This window comes from Zootoca vivipara, chromosome 2, assembly GCF_963506605.1.
Source record: "Zootoca vivipara chromosome 2, rZooViv1.1, whole genome shotgun sequence".
Classification (NCBI taxonomy): domain Eukaryota; kingdom Metazoa; phylum Chordata; class Lepidosauria; order Squamata; family Lacertidae; genus Zootoca; species Zootoca vivipara.
The window spans coordinates 13,929,160-13,943,716 of NC_083277.1; the positions used below are offsets into that span (position 1 = coordinate 13,929,160).

The window sequence follows — 14,557 nt, forward strand, 5'->3', positions numbered from 1 at the left end:
GCAAAAGTGAGCAGAGTTCCTGCTATGCTCTCCATCCACACAAGCAAGAGAGATTATTGTTGTCCAAGAATAGATTTTAGTCAGAAGTACATGCAAGGGATCAGTGAGGCCTGTATCCTGATGGCCATTTAGAGGGGCCTGCATCATTTGGCTCCTGCAGCTGAAGTTTTCCAACCCTAGTCGGAGCTTGAGCTCTCTTTTATTATTATTGCATACAAACATTTATTTCAGTAAGCCCACACAGACACTTCTTTAATTGTGTACACTTGCTTTTAAATGTTTGCAGATTTTACCTGTGTTTTTATTGAAAATAATTTATACTATTTTTGTACCACAGTGTTATAAGAATTCTGAGGTTTTATATATATTAAATAAATGTTCATAAATGTACAAGGCAAACACATACAGAAGTATATAAACCACGTGTCTGAAATACCGTTTCTCCAAAAATAAGACACCGTCTTATATTTATTTTTCCTCAAAAAAAAAACCCCACTATGGCTTATTTTCAGGGGGTGTCTTATTTTTTCCTCCTCCTCCTGCCGTGGCCGGCATTGCTGCTGCGCCTATCACTATGTCTTATTTTCGGGGTATGGCTTATATTCCTTGAATGCTTAAAAATCCTGCTATGGCTTATTTTATGGGTATGTCTTAAAATATGAGAAACAGGGCATAGGTACAGGAGAACAATCCTGAAGCCATTTTGACTCTCCCAAAATGACTTCAAATATTTCTCTGCAAGGAGGAAGGAAATGGGAAAACCTCAACATTATCTCTTTGCTCACAAATCTCGTCTTTAGTGCTTATCTGTGTATGAATAGGGTGAGCCTGTGACCTGGATTCAGGAACTGAGTATCTACCATTACAAAAGAATGGCCAGGATGCCCAGGTGAAAGAAATGAGTGACCATTATCAGGTATCTGGCAGACAGGATTTCTGCTGTAGACCACCTCCTGTGATGTATTTCTGCTGCAAACTGCCCCTTCAGTGATGTATGTATAATGTACAGTCATAACTCGGTTTAAGTACGCTTCGGTTTGAGTATTTTCAGTTTAAGTGCTCCACGGACCTGTCTGGAACGGATTAATCCACTTTCCATTACTTTCAATGGGAAAGTTCGCTTCAGGTTAAGTACAGACTTATGTGTTTGTAAACCAAGGTACCACTGTATTGGGGGTGGTCTTGAGCTACAGGGTGGGAATTTCAAAAGTCTATATAAGAGCTTGCATACCAATGTTTGGGGTTCCTCCTCCCTCCTGCGTGGGGGTGTGAACACCCTGTTGCAACAGTTTAATAAAGATCAGGCTTACTAGCTACTTTGCTTCTCTTCTCTGGTTGGCCTCCGTTATTTTCTCCTACCGATAGAGAACCAACATAAGGACTCTATAGGGGCTCTTGGGTACTCCATAAGGGAAAAGGAGCAGTTTTTTTCCAAATAAACAAAAGCAATAACAATACAACAGTATCTCAATAACATTTCCTAAAAACAAAAGTACAGAACGCCGCGGACCCATCTGGAACGGGTTACTTCACTTTCCATTACTTTCAATGGGAAAGTTCGCTTCAGTTTATGAAAGCTTCAGTTTATGAACAGAATTCCGTAACCAGTTGTGTTAATAAACCGAGGTACCACTGTACTGTAAACTACATCAAATAAAACTGAGAATAACAGGGGAAAAATAGGAGTCAGAATCTAGCAAAACCTGGGTAAACATGTAAGTTTTTAAGAGATGTTTGGAAATTTCTACTGTCTCCGTCTCATGAATTATTTGAGAGCATTCCAGAGGGTGGGTGCTGCACCCACAAATGAAGGGACCACCCATTGGGGGGTGGAATGACCCCAGCAGGGCCTCATCAGCTTGAGCTCTTACTACTGACATTTGTCTCTCGTTTCAGCCAATTTCAAGGGACCAGTTCAAATGTCATCCGAGGAACAACTGGTATTTTTGTCATACAAAATCTAGCTGCTTATTCACTTCTTCCTGGTCTGACAAGAGGGCAGGCAGGTGGGATTCTGGCTGGCCCTTCTAATGGTTCACGTACACAGTGGTACCTCGGTTTAAGAACAGCCCTGTTTACAAACTACAGTGGAACCTTGTGTTACGAAATGCCCTCCTTGCGAACACTGAAGTGAAGGAACTGTATGTAGACTCAAACAGGGCAGACTTCCCTCGCATTCTGGTCTTGTTTGTTTTGGGGGAAGTTCCCACGCACTGAAATTTAAGTTCCATTCCATTTGCTTTCTATTGTTAACACCTGCGCGGAAGCTAAATACAGTGGTACCTCTGGTTAATTTGTTCTGGAGGTCCGTTCTTAACCTGAAACTGTTCTTAACGGGAAGCACCACTTTAGCTAATAGCTAGTGGAGTCTCCTGCTGCTGCTGCTGCGCCGCCGGAGCACAATTTCTGTTCTCACCCTGTAGCAAAGTTCTTAACCTGAGGTACTATTTCTGGTTTAGCGGAGTCTGTAACCTGAAGCGTTTGTAACCCGAGGTACCAATGTACAGGTTACCACAGTAACATGCAAAACAAGAGTCATGTTCCTATGCCACGTCTTCTGGCAGTTCATACGTGCATAGCTTCTTACTGTGTGTGTGTGTGTTTATATGTCAAAGGTCTGCCATGTAGCTACAAAATTAATAAATCTATCGCACAAAAGGGAGAAAGGTGAAATGAGGAATGTTGTGTTTGTAGAGAAGTCAAAGTATGTGGAGGAATTAAGGAACAAAGAGAAGCAGGAATTGTAAATAAGGAAACAAGCGAGGGCATTTGGACACAGCAGATCCACCATCTCCATATCACCAAAAACAATACGTCAGAAATTTACATGAAAATGTACATGAAAGTCAGTGATGTGTTAGCTGAGAGTCCTACATTACAGGGGGTTGGACTAGATGCCTCTTGGGGTCCCTTCCATCTCTACAATTCTCCAATTCTTTGTGCTCATTTATACATGGAGACAGTAAATTTTAAAATAAGCAGTAAAATAGAAATAGAAATACAGAAATCTTACCATAGCAGGGGGGAAAGACTGTGTCTTCCTGCTCAGTATGCTGACTGGATCCTAACCATGCCCATGGGCAATGCCAGGATGCCAACTGCTCTCCCTTCTCAGGGCTCTTTATCCTTAAAGCCAACTTGGATTGAATGCTCCTTCAGATACAGTGTGGTATAGTGGTTATGGCGCTGGACCAGGATGGGGAGTTCAGGGTAGACACACACAATAAAAACACATAAAATCATAAACTTAAGCAAACACTCGAGTGCATATGTGTGCTTCTGCTGTTCTTTCTTTGGGCTTATTTACTTTATTTTTATTTTGATCTAAAAGCCTAATCATATCAGCTACGGCGTCCCAGTTGTGGCAAATTCAAAAGTCAAAGTTAGTTGTCCAAGATCCTATTAACATTTGGGAGACTGGAACAACAGTGTTTGCAAGAAGATACTGTATGAGAGCTGGGGGTGGGAGACAGGAAATCAGTTCTTCCCTTACTGATTCCTTCTCAAGTAAACGATTGTTTTTCTCAGGCTTTACTTCCTTTCTCCTCCTGCTCCAATCCGGTAGTATTAGAACTTTCATTAGCCTCCTAATAGGTACATGGATCTCCCTCATATTTTCCTGGGGACTGTAGTTAGTTAAGGGTGCTGGGAAGTGCAGCTCGTGGGGGTAAATGGCCATTGCCAGGATTCTTTGGCAGACACCATGCATGTGAAAGTTGCCCACTGTAAGAGTTTATTCTGGTTTATGCCAGCATTTCCTATGCTGCTGCTTTGCAAAAACTACGAGTCATCCAGAGGCAGGGTAAGGCCCGCCCAGAGGGAGGGAAAAGCCCACCCTGTGGTTTGAAACTGGAGAAACGAAACCAAAGCTTTTATTCCCGCTTCCTGCAGACGAAATGGCCGACGAGGGTCCAGTCCAGAACCTCTGCGAGGAAACGACATGCTCCATCTGCCTAGAGTATTTCACAGATCCGGTGACCATAGACTGCGGCCACAATTTCTGCCAAACCTGCATCACCAAGACTTGGGGGAAATCAGGCGGAGATGCTTCTTGCCCCCAGTGCAGGGAACCATGTCAGCAAAGGAATTTCAGGCCCAATCGGCAACTGGCGAGCATTGTGGAAATAGTCAAGAAATTCAGCCTTCAGGTGGCCAGAGGGGCGGAAGCGCTGGGAAGGGTTTGCGAGAGACACCAGGAGCCCCTGAAACTCTTCTGCGAAGATGACCAAGCCCCCATCTGTGTGGTGTGTGACAAATCCAAGGATCACAGGGAACACAAAGTGATCCCAAAGGAAGAAGCCTTTGAAGAGTATCAGGTAGGGAGCTGTAGGATGGGGACCAGGCTTCCAAGGGATGCTCACCTATTCTAGGAATGGGGGGGGGGAGTATTTCAGCCTAAGGGCTGCATTTTTCTCTAGGCAACATTCGGGTGGGGTGGGTGGGTGTTGGTGTCCCAAACGCTGCTGGTTATTGGGGCCCGAGACTCCCCGTTTGTCTAATGCTCTCCCCAGGGAAGTCCGCCTGGTACCTTCATTATACACCTTTAGCTGGCAGGCAAAAACGTTCTTTTTAACCAGGCCTTTGGTTGATTTGATTGATATCCTCTGCCCTTTTAAAATGTGGTTCTTTTTTGTGGGGTATGGGGTTGTTTTTATTTTGATTATATATTTTGTGGTTTTTTATTCGGATTTTGTTCTGTGAACTGTGTAAGTATAGGGCAGCAATTAAATAAAGTAAGTAAGTAAGTAAGTAAGTATCGGTAAGTACTGTAAGTAAGTAAGGGTCACAGTAGCCCAATCTTGCATGTAGAAATCCTTAGCATTTCTAGGTAGGTCTGGGAATATACTGGATCTAAAATCCAGTCAGTACAGCCAGTACTGAGCTAGTTGGACTCCATGTAAGGCAGCTTCCCCTCTTCCTAGATACTGTATGTGCAAAAAACCCAGAGCATAGGTATCGGGTATTAGCAATGCAGCCATGTGGCTCACAATTCTGCTGCAGAACCACATCAAAGCTTCCTATTTGCAGAGGCCCAGGAAGTTCTAACTCAGGGGTCCCCAAACTAAGGCCCAGGGCCCGGATGCGGCCCAATCGCCTTCTAAATCTGGCCTGCGGACGGTCCGGGAATCAGCATGTTTTTACATGAGTAGAATGTGTCCTTTTATTTAAAATGCATCTCTGCGTTATTTGTGGGGCATAGGAATTCGTTCATATTATTTTTCAAAGTATAGTCCGGCCCCCCACAAGGTCTGAGGGACAGTGGACCGGCCCCCTGCTGAAAAAGTTTGCTGACCCCTGTTCTAACTGCAAGATACTGCAAGGGGGGGGGAGGAGCAAAGGCTGTGAAGTTATGAGGAGTAAACACTGTAATTAGGGCCAGTGTGGTTTCTTTTGGAGGTAGTCAGCAGAACTGGCACCTTTCCACCCCAAATGTTAAACGTGTGGTACTTCCTGTAATAACTTCATGGTGAATACAGCAAGCTTTCTTTCTTTCTTTCTTTCTTTCTTTCTTTCTGTCTTTCTCTTTCTTTCTTTCTTTCTTTCTTTTTTAAAAAGAGCGAGCTCTCTATATAGGGCTGTGCAGCAGCCACAACCTTGGTTCATACCCCAGTTTAACTTTGGAAAAGAGCATGGTTTGGTGCAGAAAATGTGAGAGGGTAACTGACTTGGCTCAGGAGCCGAATCCCTTACAGATACTCTGTTTTGTGCAAACCTGGTATATGAGCAAACCTTTTATCTCTTACGCTGTGTCCCCATAATTTTGAGTCCCCTTGTTTTCCCCCCATATTTCATCAGAAAATGAATTACTAGCTATATAAATATGCATAGGTGAATGCTGATCTAATTCCACATTGAGAACGGAAGTTTCCTAGAAGCTGTACATACATATACCCTTTCCAACAGGGGCGTAGGAAGGGGGTGGCGGTGGGGGCGGGCCGCCCCTAGTGACACGATCCCAGGAGCGACATCGCGGCTGTCCTCCCTCGCCCCGGAACGCGTGCTACGCACCTCTGGGAGGCGTGCCACGCCCCCAGAACATGTGTCACGCCCCCAGAACATGTGTCACGCCCCCACCCAGGGTGCCGGAGCATGTAGTTCCGCCGCTGCTTTTCAACCTTCGTGTTCTTGGTTTCTTCAACAGACTCGGCTGCTACAGTTTATGAGTATATTTCTGCTGCCAAAATTAACCCAAATGTCTTTTCACCTACCCTAGAGTAAAATCCTGCGTCATTTGGAGTTCCTGAACAAACAGAGAGAAGAAATTCTGTCTTCTAAACTGAAGGGGGAGACCGAAAGCCAGAATCTGCTGGTAGGTGCAAACCTTCTTGCCTCTCCAGGATGGTTATATTGACAGAGTGAGGCCTTCGTTCTGCGGTGGAGCCTATGCTTCGCTTGCTCAGTGTCCCAGGTTTGATCATTGGCATTATCAATTAAATGGATATTGGGTGGTAGAGTTGGGAAAGTTCTCTGCTTCAGACCTTGAAGAGCAGCTGCCTGCTAGGTTAGACAACATTCAGGAGGATGGGCTAAATTTGGTAGGATTGTCTAAGGGCGAATGTAGTCCTTGAGTCCAAAAATGTCCAGCCATGCCATCATTAATCCTTTAAGAATGAAGTGAGCCCCTGTGGGCATCACCAATAAATGTGATAACAATCAAGAAACTTAACATGGAAGGGAAGAATGCCACATATCTGGAGTTATTGGAAAAGAAACAAGATGAGTTATTTTTGAAAAAATATGAGGAGATAAAAGAACATCTTTCGGATTGGCTGCAATACTTTCAAATTAATCAAAGATTTAACCAAGATAAAAAAATTGGGTGTTGCAAAGGAAAAATCAAAGCTTGAAAAAGAATTGTTACAAAGTAATAGGAAATACATTTCACGTATTTATGACTTGTTGTTGGAGTGGGATCTCAAAGAAGAACAGGTAAAATCAGTGATGGTGAAGTGGGCCCAGGACTTTGGATATAATGTCCTGATGGATCAATGAGAAAGTCTGTGGGAGGTGGATCTGAAATTTACTGCCTGTTATAATTTCAGAGAAAACATACTAAAGATGATGTACAGGTGGTACCAAACCCCAGAGAAGTTAGCCAAGATGTATAAGAATAAGTCTGCTGTGTGCTGGAGATGTAATAAAGAAAAAGGGTCCCTCATACATGTGTGGTGGAGTTGCCCTGAAATATGCATATATTGGAATAACATCTATGAAGAACTTTAAACAATGCTAAAATGTGCGCTCACGAAAAGACCAGAAATGTTTTTATTAAATATAATACCAGAAGAAGTCAAAACAACAAAAAGAACAATATGTTAATGTGCTAAAAGATAAGGCAGCTTTGCAGAAGCAATTGTAGAGCTGGCAGGCAGCCTAATTGGATGGACTACTACGTGACTGAAGTCAGAAGTCTGCCCAGCAACTTCTCAGACCTAGCAACAGGCTGGGATTGGTTGCTGGTTTCCCTGATAAGCAGTATGATACTGCAGGGTTGTTGTTAGAGATGTTGGAGTTGTTGGGGGAGTTAGTTAGATTCTGGAGGTTGTTACTGGTGAGAGAGCTGTAAATACGTTGCTTTGCTCTTTTGCTCTGCTGTACATAATAAAGCAACTGGAACTTAAGTTGCTGTTTGTCAAGTTTCTGTTCCTGATCCAGTGCACTGGGCTGCACAGTCTTGCAGGGTGTCCACTGCGAGGGATCGGCCTAAAGATCCACCAATACAATATTGATGTATGGGATAGCAGCAGCTAGAGTTCTGGTCGCTAGAAATTGGAAATGTAATAATATACCCAGCATAACAGATGGTTGTTGTTGTTTAGTCATTTAGTCGTGTCCGACTCTTCGTGACCCCATAGACCAGAGCACGCCAGGCACTCCTGTCTTCCACTGCCTCCCGCAGTTTGGTCAAACTCATGTTGGTAGCTTCGAGAACACTTTCCAACCATCTCGTCCTCTGTCGTCCCCTTCTCCTAGTGCTCTCAATCTTTCCCAACATCAAGCTCTTTTCCAGGGAGTCTTCTCTTCTCATGAGGTGGCCAAAGTATTGTAGCCTCAGCTTCAGGATCTGTCCATAACAGATTGGCAAACTTTAATGTTAGAGTACCTACAGTTCGCGAAAACCACAGGAAGAATAAGAGGACAATCAAAACAAAAAACATATAAGGAATGGAGGATGTTCAAGGAGTATCTAATGAGTAAAGGTATACAGTATATGGAATCCTAATGGCAAACCAAAGCTGAATCTGGTTTAAAATTAAAGTAACAATAAAAGTAAATGGAATAGGAAAACTAACAAGCAGAAATTTACAACTGTGTGACAAAATAATGTGAGTATATAGGTTACAGAGAGAATAATTGGAACTTAATAGCAAAAAGGTGTGGACTGTATATTTACGGAGATTTGTCTGGCCTTGACTCTCTCCTTGCAGAAGCGGACAGACATGGAGAGGCGGGAAATCGTGGCTGATTTCAAGCAGTTGCACCAGTTTCTGGAAGAACAAGAGCGCCTCCTGCTGGCTCAATTGAAGGAACTGGACAATGAGATTAAATCCTGTGGGGACCAACATATTGCAAAACTCTTGAAGGAAATGTCCTCTATTGATGACCTCATTAAGGAGCTGGAGGAGAAACAGAAGCAGCCAGTGACTGAATTCTTGCAGGTGAGCAATGGCACAATGAAACAGTCCAGGTTCTCTGGGGAAGGGCTGTCCCACCACATGTGCACTTCGGTTTTGGTTGATATATAAATCAAAGGGGAAAGTAATGAACTGCTGGAGGCAACTGGTGCAAGGGACTGAATTTCTCTCATTCTGTCTCTTCCATCTAGAATATGAGAAGCATCCTGGAAAGGTACGTGACTTTGTTATGAATATGAAAATGAATAATATCAATTTCCTTCCTCGGAGGTAAGGGATAATTTTATTTGGTCTATACTTTTATGTGAACCAATCTAATTCACCATTTGCAGACCAATAAGCAGATCAGAAAACAGTTGCCAATCTGATTGCACACTTTTACAAATTTTGTGGTGCTTTTTTTGGTTTAAAAAATCCATCCAAAACTGCGTATCTCGTGCAGGGAAATGTACAAAAAGAGTATCGGGGGATGCATAGAACAGCATACAAAAATGGATAGGATTTTGGGGGGGAGAATGTATATAAAATGCATATTTTAGGAAGAAGTGATGATATTTGTTCATCTACTGTATACTTCATATCAGAGGTGGTGGTAGGTAGATTATTAGATTTCTTACTTGCCCTCCACTATCAGGTTCCGGGGCAGCTTATGGATTAAAATACAATATTAAAAATAGTTAAAACAAATTACAATCCAAGAAAACAGGGTGGGTCCTAGAATACATCTCCTAGATGACAAAGGCCAGGGTAAAGAGATGCTATTATTTGTTACTTGTGTGCATTATGTGCAAACATAATTTGTTGGAGATAATATTCAGTAAGGTTGTGCTCCAGATTCAGCTGGATCCTCAACCAAATTGGGCCAATTTATACCCTGTTCTGATCAGGCAGAAGCAGCGACAAATCACAACTTAGTTAATCAGGTGCTTCTGACCCAGCTGTAATTTTTAACATGATACGATATGCAACGTGTGCGTCAAAATTTCAGACAGACAGTTTGAAAATATTTCTGCATCTTAACGGTAAAGTTGATTTTAAAAAAGAGGTAAAATAGATTACGGATTGATCATTTATATGTAATTTTTAAATGAAAAAGTGTTTATGTGTATTTACGCTTTATACTCCCCACGCCCTTATACATCATTTTCTAGTATGTAATAGGTCTTTGTAGTGGTCAAAGGGCAGACAATACCATTAGTTGCTATCACGGGGCTTTTCCTGTGATTTCTAGGCCCAGGTCCGAGAGGCTTTTCTTTTGTCCCACCGCTTCTCCTGGGAAAACCTGCTGCTTATCACTGAATTGGAAGAAACATAAATCAGCAGAAAACCCGATGAATGGTTCTATTTCGCTGTCAACCCACAGCAAACCCGATTGACCTTTGTTCCGATTCAGTGGTAAACAGCGGGGGCTTTCCTGGGGAAACCAGGGGGAATGAAAGAAAAACCTATCATGGACGAGCCTTTCAGTATCTTCCTGCCATCCACACTTTTCTCCTTCATTCTGATGGCTGAATTAAGATTAACTTGAGAATGACCTGATGGATCACAATAAACCTGACTTTCTTCTTCCTAGGTGTAATGAAAATGAAAATAAAACCATATATGCAATAGCTTTTCCTCCTGGATTAAAAGAGCAAATAGATAAATTCTCTAAAATGCATCCTTTCTTGGAGAAGGAGACCAAGAAATTCAAAGGTAACAAAGATCATTGTATGATGTTTTAGATGCGGGATAGATAGATAGATAGATAGATAGATAGATAGATAGATAGATAGATATAGTTGCATGCCATGCCAATTTCCAAATGATGAATATTCCAGGGGTCCCAGGCTGCTTCCCCAGGGTTTGAGTTTCCTGTTGGCAAATGAGGCACAGCAGAGACCGCAAACATTCCACGTCTTAAGCATTGCTTAGAACCACACGAGGGAAAGCAGAGATATGTGCACTAGATCTGCCCCCTCTAGTGTACCCCATTATTGCTGCTGTCTGCAGAAGGGAGCTCCAAATCACATGAGGATCCTACATAAGATTGTAATGTGATTGGGGAGGGGGAATAGAATGCTGGAAGGAAAGAGCAGTGTATGGAAATTTTAATTTTCACATGCAGAATTTCACATTATCTGCTATCTTGACATTTGAGGGTTCTGTTTGAGGGCCAGTTTAAAAATTCTGAGTGAACTTTCAGTCTTTGGCTTAGTTGCAACTCTTCTCTGAGTGCCCCCCCCTCCGAACATGTTTTCATAACACTTAATGCTAATGTTGGAAGAGGGAGAAAGACCGAGTACTGTGGCTAAATTTTAGATTTAGGTGTGAACACACTTGCTAGCATTTGAAATCTAAAGCCTTGCCCTTGGAGCCAAGTATGAGTATTGACTTTTTCCTCATTTCACTTTTTCCCCTTAGATGTTGTGCTCTCTGGACCTCAAGGAAAGAAAGGTACATTTCCAGGTTTGGCAGATCTTTAAACAATTTTTGCAGATGACATATGGGAGGGTTTTGCCCTGTACCCCACTTCAGTCTCCCAGCAGCACAAGATTGCTGGGGTCCCAAGCTGCATCGCCAGGGTTCGTGTTTCCTTTTGGGACTGTGATGTCTTTGGGATATATGGTTTATTCAGACATATATAGAATCTGAGCCTATGGTGGAGGGGTTCACAGACACCCCAAGAGAGTCTTGTTTCTCCCATCCTCTTTCCGGCTTGCTGCCTTTTACAGCCTGTCACATCCCTAAACTCTACTCTGTTTCAAAACTCTGGTTTTGTCTTCTAACTCTCTCAGAGCTGGAGGACTGGGAAGCAAGCAAGAGGAGCTGAAGCTTGACATTTGAGGGCTCTTTACCCGGGGGTGCAAGGGGTGTGGGGCGACCTCAAGTAAAACATATGGTTCCAGATTGGGCAGCGTTACTTCAGCTGTCTGCACCTCCAGAAAAGAAAGTACATTTCCAGGTTGGGTAGGGTTCTTTGTTTTGGTTTTTACAGATGAGATTGGGAGAAGGGCTCAGCACAGGAGCATAGGAAGTAGCTTTTATATAGAGCCAACCCATCTAGCTTCCTATTGCCAACAATGACTGACAACAGCTCTCCAGGGTTTTACACAGGGAACCTTTACTCACTGTACAGGGATTGAACCAGGGACCATTTGAAAGCAAGCCTACCTCTGAGCTAGCATCCTTGCCCTCAAGGGGCGCTCCCTGAGTTTCTGAACTGACCTGCATGGGGGAGTAATTTCCCACCCCCACCCCTTTAGTACACTGGCCTTACAAACCTCCTCTTCAATCAGAGCTGCACAAAATTTGGATGCAGGTTTTGGGCGCTGCATCCCTAACCATTTCATTTCTCTTGTAGGTGAGGAAATGGTAATTCCTAACCTAGTCCTAGCAGTGTATGGCCAAGCAACAACCCAAGCAACATTTCACTCGATGGGCTTCAGTTTTGCAAATATGCAGCAACCACAGTATCACTTAGGATTATCAGATAACATTAGTTGTTGTGCCTATGTTATGGGAGTTGAGAGAATCACCTCAGGGACTCATTCCTGGATAGTGAATGTGGGGGACGAGAAGTTCTGGGCTGTGGGGGTTGTCATGGAGTCTTTAAGGGGGCACAATATTGTCAATTTGAATGATGGAATTGGGATCTGGGCTATTGCGAGGATTTCTACTGGTGCATATTATGCTTCCACTCCTCCTGGAATATCTCTAGGATCATCACCCTCGGCCAGCACGCTACCCCTTATGTTCAACCCAAGAGGGATTCAGCCAAAGAGGATCCGTGTGCTTGTGGTCTATGAAGCAGGATTAGTAATCTTCCGCGATGCTGACTCAGATAATGCTCTCTTTACCTTCAATGCTTTGTTCTCTGGGGAGAAAATCTGCTCCTTTCTCTGTATGGGGAAATGAGATGAGGTTGGCATTTGGTCCAAACTTGACAGGCCAGCGGGAGGTGCCAAGTCCTTTAAAACCAGGGATGGGTGGAGAAGTTTTTAAAAAAACAGCATGGGGGGTCGGGGGAAGGAACTGAATCTTGCCCCCTACTTTCCTCCCTCAAACATCTGGGGAAAGAACTTTGGGGGGGGGGGATGTGTGGTGAGGAAAGAACTCGGCATTTTAAGCGCCCTCCCCCCCACTGCCAACTTCTTTAGAGGGAATTAGTAACAGTCTGACTCTGACACGCATTGTCATTGCTGTCTAGTCTGAATGGGCCCTGCAGGCTTTCTCTTCCAAAGAGCGTTCTGTTGTGGGAAGCCAAACACATGCAAACTGCCATACAGCCACAGCTTCAGGAGGAAGTAGTAGCTGAAGAGGAGAGGCTTTTCAGTGAGGAACTGGTATGAGGCCCTGATCCAGATAGGCAGAGTGTTCCAGATCACAACCCCACAGCTGTAGTTTATTAGGGGAAGAAACACAAAAAATAGAAGCACAATGAAAGTGGAATAGTCTGCAAACACATGATGCAGAAATAGAGACTTTATAAATGCTCCCCTATTATCTCCAGAGTTGGATGGTTTTGTGTGCTTTAAGTAGTTGTTCTATTTCTTTTTATATTTGTTTAAGTGTCACTGTGGGACCTGATGTTGAAAGGTGTGTAAGAAACCTTGTAAATAAATAAAAGTAATTCCACTTACTGCATTTGTGTGTGCCATTAATGTCTTAATGTCCAAGCTGCTCAGAAGATTTGCAGTATCTCTTGTTTGAACCAGCGGAGGATAAGGTGCTCAAATCTGCTCTTATATTATAACTCTTAAACTGCTGTTGCTTTCTTTGAGTCTTTAATATATAAAATAAACAATGGCTCAGTTGATCCAGGAAGTGGGGAGCTGTGGTCTGAACCAGCAGGACTCTTGTGAAAGTGTGTGTTTTTAAGGTGTAATAAGAATCAAAACAATTCCTCTATGTTTGGAATGACCAGCTTCAGATTTAACATCTCCCAACATCACCCATGTTGATGTGAGGCACAGGTGGGGAGCCTTTTGCAGTCCAAACTCTGCATTACCTTGTGTCTGGAGTTTGAAAAATATTTGGCCCCACCCTATGGGTGAAATTGGACGGGTGGCTGGGACAATCACATAATATCACTGTGAAATTACATAATTGACAGATGAGTTCCCTGTTGTTTTTTAGTCGTTTAGTCGTGTCTGACTCTTCGTGACCCCATGGACCATAGCATGCCAGGCACTCCTGTCTTCCACTGCCTCCCGCAGTTTGGTCAAACTCCTGTCTTCCACTCCTGTCTTCCACTCCTTCCACTCCTGTCTTCCACTGCCTCCCGCAGTTTGGTCAAACTCATGTTCGTAGCTTCGAGAACACTGTCCAACCATCTCGTCCTCTGTCGTCCCCTTCTCCTTGTGCCCTCCATCTTTCCCAACATCAGGGTCTTTTCCAGGGAGACTTCTCTTCTCATGAGGTGGCCAAAGTATTGGAGCCTCAGCTTCATGATCTGTCCATAACAGATTGGCAAACTTTAATGTTAGAGTACCTACAGTTCGCGAAAACCACAGGAAGAATAAGAGGACAATCGAAACAAAAAACATAAGGAATGGAGGATGTTCAAGGAGTATCTAATGAGTAAAGGTATACAGTATATGGAATCCTAATGGCAGACCAAAGCTGAATCTGGTTTAAAATTAAAGAAACAATAAAAGTAAATGGAATAGGAAAACAAGCAGAAATTTACAACTGTGGCCAAGGTTTTGGAGCCTCAGCTTCAGGGTCTGTCCTTCCAGTGAGTACTCAGGGCTGATTTCCTTCAGAATGGATAGGTTTGATCTTCTAGCAGTCCATGGGACTCTCAAGAGTCTCCTCCAGCACCATAATTCAAAAGCATCAATTCTTCGGTGATCAGCCTTCTTTATGGTCCAGCTCTCACTTCCATACATCACTACTGGGAAAACCATACCTTTAACTATACAGACCTTTGTCGGCAA

General features: G+C 43.3%; 1 protein-coding gene across 4 annotated transcripts in view; it reads left to right on the forward strand.

Annotated features, from left to right (window-relative positions):
• The window catches only part of LOC118080980 (zinc finger protein RFP), a 38,993-nt gene extending 25,736 nt beyond the window's left edge, over window positions 1-13,257 (forward strand). The window contains exons 1-7 of one of the 4 annotated variants that reach the window (XM_060270764.1): window positions 3,216-4,316; window positions 6,215-6,310; window positions 8,430-8,660; window positions 8,828-8,850; window positions 10,210-10,331; window positions 11,040-11,084; window positions 11,980-13,257. In XM_060270764.1, coding sequence (XP_060126747.1) covers window positions 3,897-4,316; window positions 6,215-6,310; window positions 8,430-8,660; window positions 8,828-8,850; window positions 10,210-10,331; window positions 11,040-11,084; window positions 11,980-12,533 — 1,491 coding nt within the window. In that variant the 5' untranslated portion in view covers window positions 3,216-3,896 and the 3' untranslated portion in view covers window positions 12,534-13,257. Of the gene's footprint in view, window positions 1-3,215; window positions 4,317-6,214; window positions 6,311-8,429; window positions 8,661-8,827; window positions 8,851-10,209; window positions 10,332-11,039; window positions 11,085-11,979 lie in introns of those variants that run through there. The other 3 variants (XM_060270766.1, XM_035107061.2, XM_060270765.1) reach the window with 3 other exon arrangements.
• Window positions 13,258-14,557: the final 1,300 nt, after the last annotated feature.